Source organism: Garra rufa, chromosome 1 (assembly GCF_049309525.1).
Source record: "Garra rufa chromosome 1, GarRuf1.0, whole genome shotgun sequence".
In the NCBI taxonomy this organism is placed as follows: domain Eukaryota; kingdom Metazoa; phylum Chordata; class Actinopteri; order Cypriniformes; family Cyprinidae; genus Garra; species Garra rufa.
This window is the reverse complement of record NC_133361.1, coordinates 47,609,333-47,627,152: the sequence shown is the minus strand read 5'-3', so window position 1 is coordinate 47,627,152 and position 17,820 is coordinate 47,609,333. Positions and strand designations below refer to the sequence as shown.

General features: G+C 37.1%; 1 protein-coding gene across 2 annotated transcripts; it reads left to right on the top strand.

The window, feature by feature from the left end:
- Window positions 1-1,170: 1,170 nt before the first annotated feature.
- ubtf (upstream binding transcription factor) lies at window positions 1,171-16,936 on the top strand. 2 transcript variants are annotated; one of them, XM_073842029.1, is made up of 22 exons: window positions 1,171-2,421; window positions 3,241-3,339; window positions 5,532-5,582; window positions 7,019-7,191; window positions 7,336-7,419; window positions 7,533-7,688; window positions 8,291-8,355; window positions 8,447-8,570; window positions 8,665-8,775; window positions 8,867-9,000; window positions 9,327-9,468; window positions 9,603-9,644; window positions 9,746-9,859; window positions 11,463-11,618; window positions 11,699-11,845; window positions 12,083-12,193; window positions 12,290-12,378; window positions 12,527-12,716; window positions 12,822-12,869; window positions 13,384-13,449; window positions 13,560-13,667; window positions 14,755-16,936. In XM_073842029.1, exons 3-22 carry the CDS (start codon window positions 5,546-5,548, stop codon window positions 14,857-14,859), a joined length of 2,202 nt encoding a protein of 733 aa, XP_073698130.1. In that variant the 5' UTR covers window positions 1,171-2,421; window positions 3,241-3,339; window positions 5,532-5,545; the 3' UTR covers window positions 14,860-16,936. The 2 variants fall into 2 exon arrangements, with proteins under 2 accessions (XP_073698130.1, XP_073698122.1); XM_073842021.1 differs by having other exon boundaries at window positions 1,171-2,955.
- The last annotated feature ends 884 nt before the right edge of the window (window positions 16,937-17,820 follow it).

The following is a 17,820-nucleotide window of genomic DNA, read 5'->3' as shown; positions in this document are numbered from 1 at the left end:
CACAACCAGGGATACTTCTTTTTTTTTTAACATTGGAAAATGTAGAAAGACAAATGTCAATAGGTTTAAATAGTCCCATAATTAGAATTGGCAAAATTTTAATTATTTTTGGCAAAACACAAGGGATCATACAAAATGCAAGTTATTTAGTACTGACCTGAATACAATATTTTACATAAAATACATTTACATATAGTCCACAAGAGAAAATAATAGTTACATTTATAAAAAATGAACTTATACAATTGTTTACATACACTTGATTTTTAATACTGTGTTGTTACCTGAATGACCCACAGCTGAGCTGTTTGTCCTGAATAGTTAAAATGCTCACTGTTCTTCAGAAAAATTCTTCAGGTCCTTCTTTTCTTTGGTTTTTCAGCATTTATGTGTATTTGAACCTTATAACAATGGCTTTATGATTTTGAGATCCAGCTTTTCACACTGAGGACAACTGGGACCCATATGCAACTATTACAGAAGGTTCAAACGCTCACTGATGCTCCAGAAGTTAAAAAAAATGATGCATTAAGAGCTGGAGGGTAAAAACATTTTGAAATTTTTAGATCTGTGTACATTAAACTTATTTTGTCTTCTGGGGAACATGTAAGTATCTCCTGTAGCTTCTGAAGGGCAGTACTAAAAAAAAAAAAAAACATGATATTAAGGCAAAACACAGTATTAACAATCATGTGTATGTAAACTTCTGAACGGGGTCATATTTATAAAATCAACTGTTATTTTCTCTTCTGAACTATATGTCAACCTATTTTATGTGAAATACCTTATTCAGGTCAGTACTAAATAAAAACTAACATGCATTTTGTATGATCCCTCTTATTTTGGTAAAACAATAAACATTTTGCAGATTCTGCAAGGTGAACGTAAACTTTTAACTGTAACTGTATACTCTACCATTCAGAAATTTGGAGTTGATAAGTACATTTATTTGTTCAATATACAGTAAACACTGTACTTGTGTGAAATATTATTCAAAAGATACTTTACATTTATTGTACATCTGTGAAAACAGTTTCAGCAGTCTACCACATAATCCATCAGAAATCATTCTAATATGCTGATTTGCAGCTCAAGAAAGATTTCATATCATTATCAGTGTTTAAAGCACTTGTGCTGCTTAGTATTTTTTGTGGAAACCACGTTTACCTTTTTAAAAATGGAATATTTAATGGCTAGGAAATCTAAAAGAATATTTATTTGAAATAGGTTTTTTTTAATTTTCAGAATTACTTTAAAATAGAACTTTTAACTGTATGTAGTCATATTAGTTTGATGCAACTCTGCTGAATAAAAGTATTCGTTTTTTTGTTGTTGTTGGAAGATAGTGCAAGTTATGTAATTTTGTGAGTCACATGAACTATGGATGGTATTTTATACATCAGGGCTTTATGTATAAATAAATGTCCTTAAAATCAAAACTTGTGACAACACCAGATCAGGTGTTTTATTAAAGGAAGAAAATTCCACTGTATATACTGTTCACAGGTGAATAATTCACACAGTATCCATATTGCTAAATGATTTCAGATATATAGTGAGTTCTATTTTGGTTCGGTGTCAGCGCAGATGATCTAAAAGACAGAAAAGCTTGCGAAGCACTGGCCTGTGTGCATTGTTTCTGGAGGCAGGAGCGCTCGGTGCTGGACTGTGGCATTCCAATGAAATGCGCACGTCACCGCTCTGATGTTTAACGAATCAGCGCGCTCATTGGAAAATCATGTTTTGTCCAAATCAGAACCGTCTCGATTGGACATCGCAGGTGACGCCCACAAACAGACAAGGTGGGGTTTAATTATTTAACGTGACAAAAAGATGTAGCTGTCAGACTGAAAATAGCAAAAACATGTTTAAAGTACACCAACAGTGAAGTCTTTACATCATGCATGCGCTTTGGGAGTCTATTTGACTTAAGTTCAAGAAAACTGCTTTTCTTTTTTTCTCAAAAAAACATAAATCAAAAACACTAATCACTCTGGAGCATATTCAATCAAAACTCACTTCTTTTATTAAAACTTAACATGGTCCTCACGAGTACACAAATGTGTTCAAAACAAGCCCGAAAGGCTAGAGGCGCCTGCAGGTTTGAGGGCGCCTCGGCAGCCCGTGACAGCAGCTCCGCGTTTATAATCCAAATGGAAGCGAAACACGGGCGACCCATCGGTGATGAGAGCGGCTAGCAGCGGAGAGATTGAAAATGCGGATGTCTCTTTGGAAAGAGAAATGAGCGGATCGAGAGAGCTGCGCGCTGACTGGAAGGAGAGCGAGAGAGATGGAGGCGGGGGGAAGTCTCTCAGCTCTGCGGGGACTGGAGCGCCCGTGCCCTGGACCGGCGGCGCAGTGCTGGCTAACATTCAACCCTCCCCTTGTTCCACCATCAGTTCCACACACAAGCAGCGACAGGTAAGATCTAACCAGCGCCTCATCCTATACCAGCCTTTGGGTAAACAAACCTTGAAATAAAAAAAAAACAAAATCGTAGATAAAACGAAAAAACTCAAAACATTCTGACTTTAGACCGTTCGCGGATTTTGTTTTTGTTAAGCCGCCTCGTTTAAATTCGCGTTGACTTGGTGCAAGGCACGGTACATTCCGAGGTCGCCTTACCCGAATTTCCCGTCCTGTGACTCGGGGAAAAACATCCCACAACATTTCGCCGTGTTTAATTCCAGAATTAACTCCAGGAGCCGCTAATCGCGTTTTTAAGCGCGAAAAGGGCACCTTTATCGTGTTTGGAGCCCTCGCGGTCGACTTCATTTCCGAGTCAGGACTCCATGAGGCTCGTGGAGGGAAGAACCAGCCGCCTCTGGTTCGCCATCAGGGAGCTTGGTTATCTCACCGTGTGGGCTTGTTTTCGCTTGCGCCTACCGTGAAAAGCAAACTTCGCGATCACATTTGACCGTTTTCTCGGTTATCTGTGTGTGAGGAGCGAACCGGGTAAGTTTTAAGCCGTTTGCGCTCGTTTTTCTGTCGGTGGAAGTGAATTAGGCTTGCAGCGTGTATGGAGGGTAGTATGGCGGCTCTAGAACAGTCGTCACGCCAGTGAAGCGTCCTCTCTCTCGGCTGTTACGTTTTTCCATTGTGACTTGGAACAAAATGACATGTTTATACACCAGATTGATTCATTTCTCAACCAGTGGATCTCGTTTGTCGTAACTGTGGTTCAATCACCGCGTACTGAGTGAAATTAATCGTATATTTCTTTCATTTTTGCTTTTCAAGCCTTTGAAGACCCTGCTGCCATACGGCTGCACACAACGTGCTTTCACCCCGCATTCCTCATCACTCGAAAGTCGGGGTAAACAACCAGATTTCTTCACGGTAAGAGGACATTTTGGACGGCGGTTACACGTTGTTTTTAGTAGCTTATAAACAGCTTCGATTTTAGGGTTATTTTGGACGGCTGTTGGTTGAGCTTTCACCAGGGCTTTAGGGGGATTCAATGCTAGTTATAGCCGGCTAGCTCCGGTGTAGGTCAAGTCGTAGGTCGGTTTAACAATGTAACGTTTTATTTCATTAAACTTGTTTTTAAGCTATCATTTGTAGCACTCCACACGTGTGGATACAATAAAACCTGTTGTTGAGTTTATAATTAACTTGAGTTTTAAACATTTAAATGGCACTTATTTTGTTTATTATTATATTTAATGAGGTTTTGATATCGAAAAGGCTCTTAAGTTTAAACATTAATTTTAAATGGACCCATATAAATATTTAAACACTAAACTTGCTGTAAAGTTAGAGCCCCGTCACAAAGCTTTTGTTCATAAATGCGATTAAAATCCACGAAGTAGTTTTTCTGAGCATTTCTGTCGTGTTAACGTTCTGTTCTGCTCACACAGGGTCTGCTTATTATGCCATCCACTTTTTTTAGAAACATTTCATGGTGGTAAAAAATGCCCTTCAGCCAGGGTCTATTTTAAAGCTGGACTGTGCTGGCTCAAGCGCCGCCATTACACATTCAGCGCAGCGGCGACGCTGCCTCGCCCTGGAAAAAGACTCGTGCCATTTTGTGACTAATTCAGTCGGCGCACACGACATCATTTCATGACTAGCCCTCGATATTCAAGCATTTTAAAAGAGTCGCTATGAATCAAAGGGGGCGACCCTGAATGAGTCCGTGGCGGAAGCGGAGACCCGCGCCCCGTTGGTTTGGAGGCAGACTCTAGTGCTGCATGCTGTAGCAGTCACTCATGTTGATCCCTGGCTGTTTCTCTTCCCCCTCTCGACGGAGACCGAAAGCAGATCCCGATCCGTGGTCAGCTGGTCCGTCTACAGGCAGCTGCCTGCCTATCGCCCAAAACGCTCCTTCCTCCTCCTGTAGTACCTCCCAGTATCCACTCGTCCGCCGAAAATATACTCCCAATTTCGAGCGACTTGCACGAAACGCTCGCGTCGAAAAGCGAGCAGAGTGCAGGCGAAGCCGTTTCAAGTCTTAGTTCTGTAGACAAAATGGAAGATTAGACGGATTGGCTGCTCTTGCTGGTGTCGACTGCAGAGTTATTTGAGATTTGAAACCGTCACAAGCAATGGGCTCTGTCTCACGATGGAGCGTAAACGCTTAGGGGCGGTGTAATGAACATCAACCATTATGTGTCGGGCTGGATTTTAATTCCACTCTTCAGGCAGCAATTCCTGTTTTCGAGACATTAGCCTACAAAACACCTACACGGTATTCATTCAACTTTTAAGTCAGGAAAAAAAAAATAATTGTCACTATATAAACACGATATATTCAATTTTGAGTCATGTGACGCAAAACATAATAATGGACATTTTATTAAAACTATTATAGTGCTGAAGCCATGGGAATATGCGTTTAAACCTCGTTTTACCTTCACGTTTGTAGTTCTTAAAGGAGTAGTTCACTTTCAGAACAAGAATTTACAGATAATGTACTCACCCCCTTGTCATCCCAGATGTTCATGTCTTTCTTTCTTCAGTCGTAAAGAAATGGTGTTTTAATTAGGAAAACATTTCAGGATTTCTCTCCATATAATGGACTTCTATGGAGCCCCCGAGTTTGAACTTCCAAAATGCAGTTTAAATGCAGCTTCAAGGGGCTCTAAATGAACCCAGCCGATGAAGAAGAGTCTTATCTAGCGAAACGATTGGTTATTTTCAAAATATGTTTACAACTTATACACTTTTTAATCTGAAACGCTCGTCTTGCCGAGCTAGACAATACGAGCATTTGAGGTTAAAAAGCATATAAATTAACTTTTTTTTTTTAAACAACCTATCATTTTGCTAGGTAAGACCCTTTTTTCCTTGGCTGTAATCGTGTAGAGCCCTTTGAAGCTACATTTTGGAAGTTCAAACTCGGGGGCACCATAGAAGTCCACTATATGGAGAGAAATCCTGAAATGTTTTACTCAAAAAACATAATTTCCTTATGACTGAAGAAAGACATGAACATCTTGGATGACAAGGGGTTGAGTACATTATCTGTAAATTTGTTCTGAAATTGAACTACTCCTTTAATAAAATACATTTGTGTTTTTGTTTTGTAGAGTGATTCCAGACAATGAATGGTGAAATGGACACCTCTGCTAAAGAACCCGGTAAGTAACATGAATCGTTTAGAAATATTATACGTTTACATTTGTATTTATTGCCATGAACGGTAATGGATAGACACTGGCGTTTAAAAGTTTGGGATTACTAAGATTTTTAGTATTTTAAAGAAGTCTTTTCTGCTCTTCAAGTCTGCATATATTTGATCAAAAATAGAGAAAAATGCAATTTAAAATAATTGGTTTCTATTCTAATATACTTTTAAATAGAATTTATTCCTGTGATGCAAAGCTGATTTTTTTATTTTTTATGGGGCATTACTCCAGTCTGAAGTGTCACATGATCCTGTAGAAATCATTCTAAGATGCTGATTTATTATCAGTGTTGGAAACTGTTGTGCTGCTTAATAATTTGTGGAACCTGTGATACTTTTTTCAGGATTCTTTGATGAATAAAACATTAAAAAGAACAGAATTAAAGCTAACCATTATCATATATTTTGGGCAAAACTAACCCTTTACTGGCAGAAAATTAAAAGGAATTTGGAAGCTGTTTTTGAAAATAGAATTACCTGTGAATCCTTATATTTTGGTAATATCACATTAGATGGGGGTAACAATATGGATAGAAAACTGTTGTTAATTCTTCTGGCAGCTAGTAAAAAAGTAATTACTAGTAAGTGGTTAAAAGCCAAATCACCCACAATTGAAGATCGATACAGTGTATAATATATATATATATATATATATATATATATGTGTGTGATGGAAAAATTATAATTTTTACTAAACTCAAATCGAAGGGTATTTTTTAGATTTGGTGTAAATGGATGAAGTACATTAAACCAATATGCCCAGATTTTTCCTGAATTGTAACAATTTAACTGTATTTGCAGTCTCTGTGCAAGTTGCCATATGTTGCAAGAGCTCCCCATGTTTGGTTGTGTATATATAGTTGTTAAAAGGAAGAAAATGCATCACGTGTGTAACATTTGAGGTTTTTTTTTAATTATTTTTAGGTATGTTGGCATACAATATTCTGTATCTGTATTTATAATTGAAGAAACTATGTGTCCCAGCCTTTGAATGTATTTTCTTTCTGAAAAGAAAAAAAAAAAAAATATAAAAAAAATATTAATATAAAAAGAACAGCAATTAAACACTGAAGATTAAGCTTTGCATCACAGAAATTTATTATACTTGAAAGTACAGTAGTCAACATTCAAAGTGGACGAAAAATTTCATCAAAGTTGTCCCAAGACAAGAATGGCCATAGTTTTGGTTTTAGGACAACTTTGATAAAAGGTTTTGATACACGTCAAATTTTGACTTGAATGCAATGTAAGGAGTTTTGAATAAAATCATTTATACTCATGGCAATAATTGACAAAAACCACTGCAAGTGAAACTATATTTAAACTTTATGTGACATACTAAAGTGAAAGTCTGCTTGAAGTTTAATTTTGTCTTATGTTTTATTACAGTTTGGGAGCAGGATGACCTGTTGAAGCTGTTGGATGCCATGAAGGTGGCCCTGCCAGAAAAAGATCTGGCCAAGTACAAGACATCTGAGTCTCATTTAGACTGGGAAAAAGTGGCTTTCAACTCATACTCTGGGGAGATGTGCAAACAGAAATGGAATGAAGTTTCACGTGTGGTACGCTAGTTGTAATGACCAAAAAAACTTGCATCAAAAATGTGTTAATTGTCGATCAATAGAAAATAGTATTTGAAATATTGTTTCAGTTTGTAGGACAAGGATAATGCAGTTGTCACATTAAAATTCCTGTTCCTCACTCAGATACGCAAATTCCGCACCCTTACTGAGCTCATCGTGGATGCGCAGGACTTCGTCAAAAATCCATACAAAGGAAAGAAGCTGAAGGTAGACAAACTTATGGCTCAGTGCTAAAAGCTTGGATTAAGAATTACAGCCTCTTTCCTGTTAGTTGCAACGGTAGCAAATATTAATGTTTTGTGTATTTGTCCTCTTTGCAGAAGCACCCAGACTTTCCCAAAAAGCCACTGACACCATATTTCCGTTTCTTTATGGAGAAGCGTGCCAAGTATGCTAAACTACATCCAGAGATGAGCAACCTAGATCTCACAAAAATCCTGTCCAAAAAATACAAAGAGCTCCCAGACCGTAAAAAAGTGAGTGCAATAAAATTAAAAAGAAACATCACTAAAAAAAACTACCCGTCAAAAGGTTGTGAACAGTAAGATTACATTTTTTTGTGAAAAATTCTCTTCTGCTCACCAAGCCTGCTTTTATTTGATCCAAAATATAGCAAAAGCAGTAATATTGTGAAATATTTATATTTAGAATAAGTGCTTTCTACTTATATACATACTACAAAAAGCTACATTTTCAGCATCATTAATCCAGTCTTGATCCTTCAGAAATTATTCTAATATGCTGATTTGCTGTTGAAGAAAAAAATTATAAATATTGAAAACAGTTGAGCACTTTTTTTTCAGGATTCTTTGAATAGAGTTTTTTGAGCAGCAAATCAGAATAATAGAATTGTTTCTGAATCATGTGACTGGAGTAATGATGTTAAAACTAATGCATATACACCATTATAAAGGCATCTGGACTTTAGTAGATTTAAATTTTGTGGCTGCTCTTTTGAAAAGGGAAAAAAAAAATTATATTTTGTCTGGGTCACCTATTGTTTTGAGTGGCACCTTTCTAGATTGGTCAACAAAGCAGGCATTGTTTTAACTAACCTGTTTATTATGACTGTCAACAGGAGAAATATGTAAAAGATTTTCTCAAAGAAAAGGAGTCTTTCATGCTCAGCATGATGAAGTTCAAGTAAGTGACTTTTTGACCCTTTACCATCACATTTTCATATTTCTAAATAATGTCTGTTCTCAAAGAGTTTTTTTTATGTGTTTCTTATTAGGGAAGATCATCCTGACCTTCTAGAGAACGGTAGCAAGAAGTCTATTGTTCCAGAGAAGCCCAAGACTCCCCAGCAACTGTGGTACAGCCACGAGAAGAAGGCCGTTCTCAAAGCACGCCCAGATGTAAGCTCTTCACACACTCGCACTCATAAATAATTTGATGCTGGCTTCTTCACACATGAGTGGCATAAAACACTTTTGGTTTTCACCTCTCTAGGCGACTACCAAAGACGTCAAGGACAGTCTTGGCAAGCAGTGGCCACAGCTCTCAGACAAGAAGAGGTTAAAGTGGATCACAAAGTCTTTGGAACAGCATAAATTGTATGAGGTAAAGACGTTTGCCTTTTATATGGCATGTTTGCCAGTAGTAGTGGACTTTTTTTTTTTTGTAACGTTAAATCTTTCCCATCCTTGTTTAGGAAGAGATGCGTGAGTTTATCCAGCAGCACCCGGAGATGAACATCACAGAGGATGACATTGTCAAATCCACTCTGACCAAAGCAGAGAGACAGCTCAAGGACAAGTTTGATGGGCGGCCAGACAAACCACCTTCGTAAGTGTACCTGATATTAAGTTTGGTTTTCTTTATGCAAACTCTAATTACTTGTTTGTGGGGGGTGAAATGTGACCTGGAAATGTTTGTTTTCAATTTTCCATGTCAGTTTTAGTTTAGTGTTATTCATTTAATTTTTTTTATATTTATATTTAGCTCTGATTTCTTCAGTTTTAGTAAATTTATTGCTTCAAATTTTAAATGTTGTACTTTTGGAAGTGTTTTTTAATAGTTTTAGTAACAATAATAGTACTGTTTTTTTTGTGTGTGTGTTTCAGTATGGTAAGTTTGAAGTTTTTAATCATCTCTCATTTTCTTTTTTTCAGTAATGGTTACTCTATGTTCTGTGCTGAGCTAATGTCCAGTATGAAAGATGTTCCCAGTACAGAGCGTATGGTCATGTGCAGCCAGCGCTGGAAACTCCTCAAACAGAATGAGAAAGATGCCTACCAAAAGCGTTGTGAACAGGTTTGTAGCATACCTAATGCAGATTGCTTTTATTCTGCATGCCACCTATTAATATAAACAAACTGACATAGGTGCATATGGAAGTTTGACAATCCCTTTCATATTTTATTTTATTTTATTTCTTCTTTACACAGAGAAAGAAAGAATTTGAAGTTGACATGAATCGCTTCTTATTAGTAAGTATATCTTTATGACAACAGGCGCTCTGCTCTCTGTGTGTTGTTTGCACCGTTTTTTGTTTGGTTTGGATTTTAAACATGTCATTTGTGAATCCCAGAGTATCTCAGAGGAAGAACAGCAGAGAATACTGTCAGAACAGAAGATGGGCAGCTTTAAAAAAGGAGGTGGAGGCGCCAGTCCCGCTTCCAAAAAGAAAGCCTCAAAAGCAAAGGTCAGTTCACCTCTTAGTCATTTTCGGGTAACCTAAAGGTGTCATATCATGAAAATCGTACTTTTTCTGTGTTTAAGTCCTGTTATTGGGTCTCCGGTGCATCTACCAACCCAAAAAACATAAAAAAAAAAAAACATCCCAGTAACTTAGTTTTGGTAAGCCTTTCTCTGCAAGCTTGTGAAAAAACAAGCTGTTGAGATTTTGCTCTCCCTGTGACATAGAAAGGGGATCATAATATAATATTACTGCCACTTAATCTGTTTCCACCCACCTCGCCACCATTTTGTTTTCGTAAGCAACAACGTTGGTCCAGTTCTTACGCCATGGCAAAAGTTTGAGCAAAGCATGCTAACTGTTCTGTCGTTGACTGCACAGACAAGCACACAACACCATTGAGAGTCCCAGCCTCAGAGGAGACAAGAGAGCAGTGGATGTATTGGTTCATTTACTGTATATTACGCTGCTGCCACACAGATCTAATATAATATGTGACTTCTTTCCCAGCTGTTTACCTTTACAGACATAACCGACTGTTTTTGTAAATAATGTATGGTTTTTAACATAAACTTGTGTGTATTTGACCATTTAAGCGCAATAAGACAAGAAAGAAAACTTAGTTTAGTACTCACATGCCATGTGACAGCCATTTTCTGTGCACGTGCTTAAGATGTGTGCGCTCGGAAAGCCCTCTATCAGAAGTTTAAACTAATATGGTTTAAAATGCATGATTTCAGCATGATAGACATGATAATCAAAATCAAACAGATGTTTTTTGGCAGAGTATCTGAGGTACGAGCTGTAAAAGCGCAGCCCTATTCAGGATAAGGGGGTGGGGAGCAGCAGCTTATTTGCATTTAATGAGCCATGCGCAAAAACGGCATGTGGCGGCTTTCACCTAAAATGGCCATTTTCAAAATGATATAATAAATGATCTGTGGGGTATTTTGAGCTGAAACTTTAGACACACAACTTAGACTTATTTGACATACTTTTATGTAGATCACACCGAACGCGTCTTTTAGTTCTTTTTTGGTGACTTTTAATAAAAGAGCAGTGTGCTGCGGTTTTTTATGTTGCTAAGCAACGACCAAAACAGCTGTCCTGTCAGTCAAATCAAAGGATTATAGCGCGAGCGCTCTAAAATCTTAGTTTTTTGCTGTTAAGTAAACTGTCATATTAGCAGAAACCCTAAATAATACAGCTCCGGGTTACCCACGATAGACACCAAAGGTTTCTCCTCTAATTCTTGCAGTCTCCGGACTTTTTAAGCAACGGTAAACTTTCGTCACCACAACAGAAGGCCCGTTCATTTGATTGGACAATGGAAAAGAACGTGAATGACGTTGGGCGTTTTTCCGCTCAGAGTTGATTTTTTTTCAACTTCAGGTGCTCAGAGCGCTCTTGCAAAAACGCGAGGCGCAGCAGGGGGCGATAACGCGAGGCGCATAAGCAGCGCGCAGAACGCTCACTGCCAACAGAAAACCATTCAAAAGAGGCGCCTCCAACTGCAAAAACGCGTTCGGTGTGATCGTGGCCTTAGTAGCTAATACTTCACTTCTTTAATTCCCTTCCATTCCTCTTTTTATCCTCTTTATCCCAATAGTCCAGTACAGAGAAGCCCAAGCCTCCTGTGTCTGCGATGTTTATTTTCTCTGAGGAGAAGCGTCCAAAACTTCAACAGGAAAGGCCTGATCTTTCTGACATGGAGCTCACCAGACTACTGGCCCGCATGTGGAATGAGCTTTCTGACAAGAAGAAGGTAAAACAAGACTCTTTAGTGACCCAGAGATGTTCAGATCCTTCCATTACTTTTATGTAAATATGTCATCTTTCTTATAGGAGAAATATAAAAACCTGGAGATGACACTGAAGGCAGAGTCGGAGAAACAGGGCAAAGACGACAAAGGAAAATTACCAGAAACGCCCAAAACAGCTCAGGACATCTGGCAACAAAGCGTCATTGGCGACTATCTTGCCCGATTCAAGGTACAGAATCAGAAATGCAAGAAACGAAATGGAAAATTTACCTATTATACCATTCAAGAGTTTGGGTTGTTTTAATTTTATTTTTTAAAAGTTTCTTATTATAACTAAAATTCACTAATACAGTAAAACCTGTAATATGACGACATGAAGTGTGAATAAATACATACATCTACCAGTTGATACATTTTTCCAGTCCTCTCTGATAATTTACTATAGTTTCTCCACTTGCTTTCTCAGAATGATCGGGGGAAAGCTCAAAAAGCCATGGAGGCCACCTGGAACACCATGGAGAAGAAAGAAAAGATCATGTGGATCAAGAAGGCTGCAGAGGACCAGAAGAGATATGAAGTGAGTCCAAACAAATCCAAACATTTGAAATTCAAACTGCCTTTAGTAAAGTAACTGATTTCATACCCTTTTTTTTTAATCGTCTGTTTTGTGCAGAGAGAGCTGAGTGAGATGCGATCACCTGCCCCAGTCTTCACCCCTGGGAAGAAAATGAAATTTGAGGGGGAACCCAAGAAACCTCCCTCGTAAGTTTGTTCTCTGTGTATGTGTGTGTGTTGGTTATCTACAGTTCTAACACCTCTACCAGGAAAAACCTGTTTGTGTGTTTAAGCCAGCTTACTTGTCTTACCTTCCCACTCTTTCAATTCATGCTCTCTTCACCCGTGTCTTCAGGAACGGTTATCAGAAGTTCTCTCAGGAGATGCTGTCAAACGGCGAACTGAATCATCTGCCCATGAAAGAGCGCATGGGTGAAATCGGAGGCCGCTGGCAGAGGCTCCCTCAAAAAGAGAAGGACCGTTACAAAAGGATGGCAGAAGAGAAACAGAGGCAGTACAAAGTGCTGCTCGAGCAGTGGCTTGCGGTATGTATCTGTACTGTTTTGTAATCTGTTCAGCACTAGCACAGATAGCGTAATATCTAATACATTACAACAGTAATAAAATAATGTTTTATTTTTACTTCACAGAGTTTATCATCACAAGAGAGAGCTACGTATAAAGAATATAATTCTCTGGTGAGTGCTAAATTCGGATCTACTCTTTGGATCTTATTAAAATAGACTTGAATTATATAAGATTTTTTGTTTCTCAAACGGATACAATGTTTGTCTGAGATACAACTATTTGAAAACCTGGAATCTGAGGGTGCAAAAAAATCTAAATTTTGGGAAAATCACCTTTAAAGTTGTCCAAATGAAGTTTTTAGCAATGCATATTACTATTCAAAAATCAAGTTTTTATATATTTATGGTAGAACATTTACAAAATATCTTCATGGAACATGATCTTTACTTAATATGCTAATGATTTTTGGCTTAAAAGAAAAATCGATGATTTTGACCCATACAGTGTATTTTTGGCTATTGCTACAAATATGACTTGTGCTACTTAAGACTTGTTTTGTGGTCCAGGGTCACATATTATAAAAAGATATTAATTGATTAAATATTTAATTTCAATAAATTTGGTTCTTTTGTAAAATTTTCTGCCTGTTTAATGTTGTTGTTTTTTTTTGAAACTTTTCTTCAGAAACGGAGGAGCACAGCAAAACCAGGTGCCACCGCTGCTAAAGTGAAACCCAAGGCCAAGCAATCAGTGAGTTTCATCATGCATAGTCTTAAATCACTTTGCGCTTATTGCCCACTATGTGCATTTTTAGCAGCTTGTACTTATTGATTGTTCTGCATGACTTGTGACCTCTACAGGATGAGGAAGAGGAAGACGACGATGATGACGAAGACGATGATGACGATGAAGAAGAGAAGGAATCTGATGACGGATCATCCTCTGATGACAGTGATGATGACGATGATGTAAGATTTATAGCATGCTGGTCACATTTTTTACACATGTACACTAAAAATCTTACAGTTCAAAAACTTTTGACTGGTAATGTTTTTAAAGAAGTCTCTTCTGCTCACCAAGCCTGCATTTATTTGATCCAAAGTACAGCAAAAGCAGTAATATTGTGAAATATATTTACTATTAAAAATAACAGCTTTCTGTTTAAATATATATTTTAAAATGTAATTTATTTCTGTGATCGAAGCTAAATTTTTAGCATCATTACGGCAGTCTTCAGTGTCACATGATTGTTCAGAAATCATTCTAATATGATGATTTGCTGTTCAAGCAATATGTTGTTGTTGTTAGCAATATTCAAAACACTTGATTTTTTTTTCAGGATTCTTTTCATTGAAAGATCCAAAGATCAGCATTTATCAGAAATAAAAAGCTTTTGTAACATTATACACTATACCATTTAAAAGCGTGAAGTCAGTGTAATTTTTTGGGGGGGGTGTGGGGAAGAAAGTATAGAAATTAATACTTTCATTTAGCAAGGATGCTTTAAATTGATCAAAAGTAATGATAAAGACATTTGTAATGTTACAAAAGATTTCTATTTCATATAAATTCTGTTCTTCTGAACTTTGTTCATCTAAAAAAAAAAAAAACTGAAAATAAATTCTACTCGGCTGTTTTCAATGTTTTTTTTGAGCGGCAAATCAGAATATTAGAATGATTTCTGAAGGATCATATTACTGGAGTAATGGTATTAAAAAATCCGCTTTGAAATCTCAGGAATAAATTAAATTTTTAAATATATTCAAATAGAAATCAGTTATTTTAAATAGTAAAAATATTTCAAAATTTTACAGCTTTTGCTGTACTTTGGATCAAATAAATGCAGGCTTGGTGAGCAGAACATTAAAAATCTTGGCTGGCAGTGTATTTTAAAACTGATATCGGATCAGCCTTTGATTTTGCAATATTCATTTTGTTATTGATTACCAATAATGAGTGTAGCAATTAAAAAATCCTATTTTCTCCATCGAACATTTCTTTTTTAGCCTTATCAGGCTTTGAATGAAATAATAATCTTTCCAAATTCTCTTCCAGAATGAAGAAGACATGGAGGATGAAGAGGTTGAGGATAAAGAGAATAAATCCGAAAGCAGCAGCAGCGGTTCCAGCTCTGACTCGTCAGGTTCAGACTCAGACTGAGCCAGAGCCGAGTCAGGCTGAGCCCACAGACTGCCAGAAATGCTGTGAACTGAGCCATGAGCCGGGGGTCTGAGCCTGCTCTGCACTGCGCTCTTCTCACCACAGGAGGGGGCTCACCCCGCTGTCACACATCTGCGTCACCTCTCACAGTCTTTTCCTTTTGTTCTGTTCTCCCCTGCACTTCTGGTTTTATTTCTTCCCCCCTCGATGAATTCGGTCGGCAGGTTTTAAGGCATTTTAGGCAACATGTACGAGGATGTATAGTCTAAATTCCTCCCGACACCGAAAAAAAAGGGTGCAGTGCTCTGCTATTGGCTTATAGTAGTCATGAGGCGTTATTAGGATGCCCTGCTTTTATACTTTAAAGCTAGGAGGACGTAGAGAGCACCAGATTACGTTTTCTGTTCCGTAAACGAGCCAAAGAGTCTCTTAGTTTCACAGATGATTTCGGGAGGTACAGGGGACCAAATAATTGCACTCTGACGAATGTTTTGCTTTCTTTTCTTCTGTCCGTAACGTTACCTCTCTTGTTCCTCTCCCTTTCCTGCTCCCTCCGTTTTTGCTTTGGTGTTTGTTTTCGCTTTTTCGGTTCAAAACAAATGTGGTATTTTCAGGAACAATGAAGCCATTTTGAATGTCGCCGCATGGACCCCGCTGGTTTCGCATGCGGTTCTTGTTCAGCAGCAACTGTTTTCGAGGTGAAAATGGACTATTTATTTTTGTCCTGTTTTAGAAATGCTGTTTTGCGACAGCTGATGGGTTTGAGTTCGCTGTTCATTCAGATAATAAAACCGACTGATGTTACATAATGAGGACTAGTTTATGAGTTAATTGTTTGGCAACGCAAGCGAAAATATGCTTGTTTTGTTTTTTTTTTCCGTGGATGGGGCACCAACATGTTTTTCTTCCATTTGTTAATAATGGTTATGTATTGTTTGAAGCTGACTTTTTGTTCCTCTTTCCAACCACTGTTTTATTTGGTGCTCCAAAGAACTGTTTTTCGTTTTAAAACTATATGTTTTAAATATGATGGATGTGAGTTACCCCACAATTCAGTGCACTTATGATGGAATCCCTAGCTCTCAAGCTCAGTGTTTTTTTTTTCCAGTTTTTTCAGTATTCCTCTGTCTGCATTTCACACAGTAGCCCATAATGTCAACCACTTGACAAGTCTTTCACGCACCAGCTCAAGGAATGTAATGGAGATGTTTTATTTAAAAGAGGGGTACCCTTATTCGTTATGTGTGTGTGTATATATATGAACAGTTTTGAGGGTGACTGGTAAATTCTGTCATTCCAATGCCCTGGCCTGAAATGGCAACTAAATTTAGTTGAACCCACAACCCAGCTTCCTCCGCTGAGCTACCACCTTTTACTCTCTATTTTTTATGCAGCGCTCAACTTAGTTGGGGCACTGTAAGTGATTTTTTCCCTCACTTCCCATCAAAAGGTTGATAATTGGCGTATAAAGGCAAGCAAATAATTTTGAGTTAGGGGGGGTTGCTGTAAAACAGATCTGGATGCTGTATTTGCTGTATCATACATGTGACCCTTAGGCATCTGAAACAATTAAGGTCTGTCTCATGCAAAAAGTTGCGTTTTTGGCTCCGTTTGAAAAACATAGTTTGGTTACACGTGATTTGAATGATGGGCCGGGATAAGAAACCCAGTGGACCTTTCAAGATTTGTTGATATTTTATAGGTTTTTGAGACTTGCAAATAGATTTGGGTTGGGTTCAGTGCTGTTGTAAGGTATTTGTACATACAGCTTTCTTTTTTTTTTTCCTTTGTAATGAGTGAACTTTGTTGCGTTTGTATTTTCAGTTGGCTAAGCAATATGCTGCTGCAGCCAAAATGAGTTTTTGTTTTTGTCAGTTGGGGACATGTTTTTAATTTGGTAAGTTTTAGTTTTTTACCCCTTCCCATGTTTGTTTGTTTGTTTATTTGTAGAAATGGCAAAAAATAAAAAGCTTAAATTTGTACTACAGATTTGAAACATTTGGACGTTTTCTATAGCAAGAGATGTTATATCCCTGCAATTTACAATTTGAGCAAATAAACCTTCTCTTAAACAGTTTTTTGTATTTGTCTTTGTGTTCTTTTAGAGAGTGTGTGTGTGTTTGTGGGCCGGAAATTAACTTTTCCATTAAGTGAAAATTTTTGCCCCCTGTAGTTCATTTTTTACATTTGTGAGGGCAATTTTTTATCACCCCCTTAATAATTGTGTTTCTTTTATTGTAAAATACTTGAATTTAACCAATTACTTTAATCAATCAATATACTTTAAACTGTGGCTAATAACAACCAACTATAAAATTGTATTTAAATAATAGGTTTAAGAAAAGGAGCTAATATGGCAAAAATATGCAAAATTATGACAATTGTTATCGTTGATATTGCAAGACTGATTATTAATGTTGAATAATAGAACATAACTTTTTGTATTTTGTCACATTTCATTTTAATTGTCTTCATTTATCTTGAATTTGATTCATTTATTAGCATTTAAATACTTGTGTAATTGGTATATTTATGTAGTAAATTAAAAAAAAGTAAAAAGTTTACATATACCTATGTAAATGTTATTTTACCAAAATAAGAGGGATCATACAAAATGCATGTTTTTTATTTAGTACTGACCTGAATAAGATATTTCACATAAAAAGCATTTACATATTAGTCCACAGGAGAAAAAAAAAATATTAACTGAATTTATAAAAATGACCCTGTTCACATTTTTTTTTTTTTTTTTTTTTTACATATGCTTAATTCTTAATACTGTGTTGTTACCTGAATAATCCACAGGTGTTTTTGTTTGTTAGTTTTTAGTTGTTCATTATTCTCTTGTTTATCCTACTGCCCACTGTCCTTCAGAAAAATCCGTTAGGTCCCACAAATTCTTTGTTTTTTCAGCATTTTTGCTTATTTGAACCCTTTCCAACAATGCCTGTGTGATTTTGA

What these genes read in the sequence shown, in the direction of transcription:
- ubtf (XM_073842029.1), top strand. Translation starts at nt 5,546, where the DNA reads ATGAATGGTGAAATGGACACCTCTGCTAAAGAACCCG. An exon ending in CTCAGCATGATGAAGTTCAA is followed by an intron (nt 8,356 to 8,446) that starts GTAAGTGACTTT and finishes GTTTCTTATTAG; the next exon opens with GGAAGATCATCCTGACCTTC. An exon ending in AACCCAAGGCCAAGCAATCA is followed by an intron (nt 13,450 to 13,559) that starts GTGAGTTTCATC and finishes TGACCTCTACAG; the next exon opens with GATGAGGAAGAGGAAGACGA.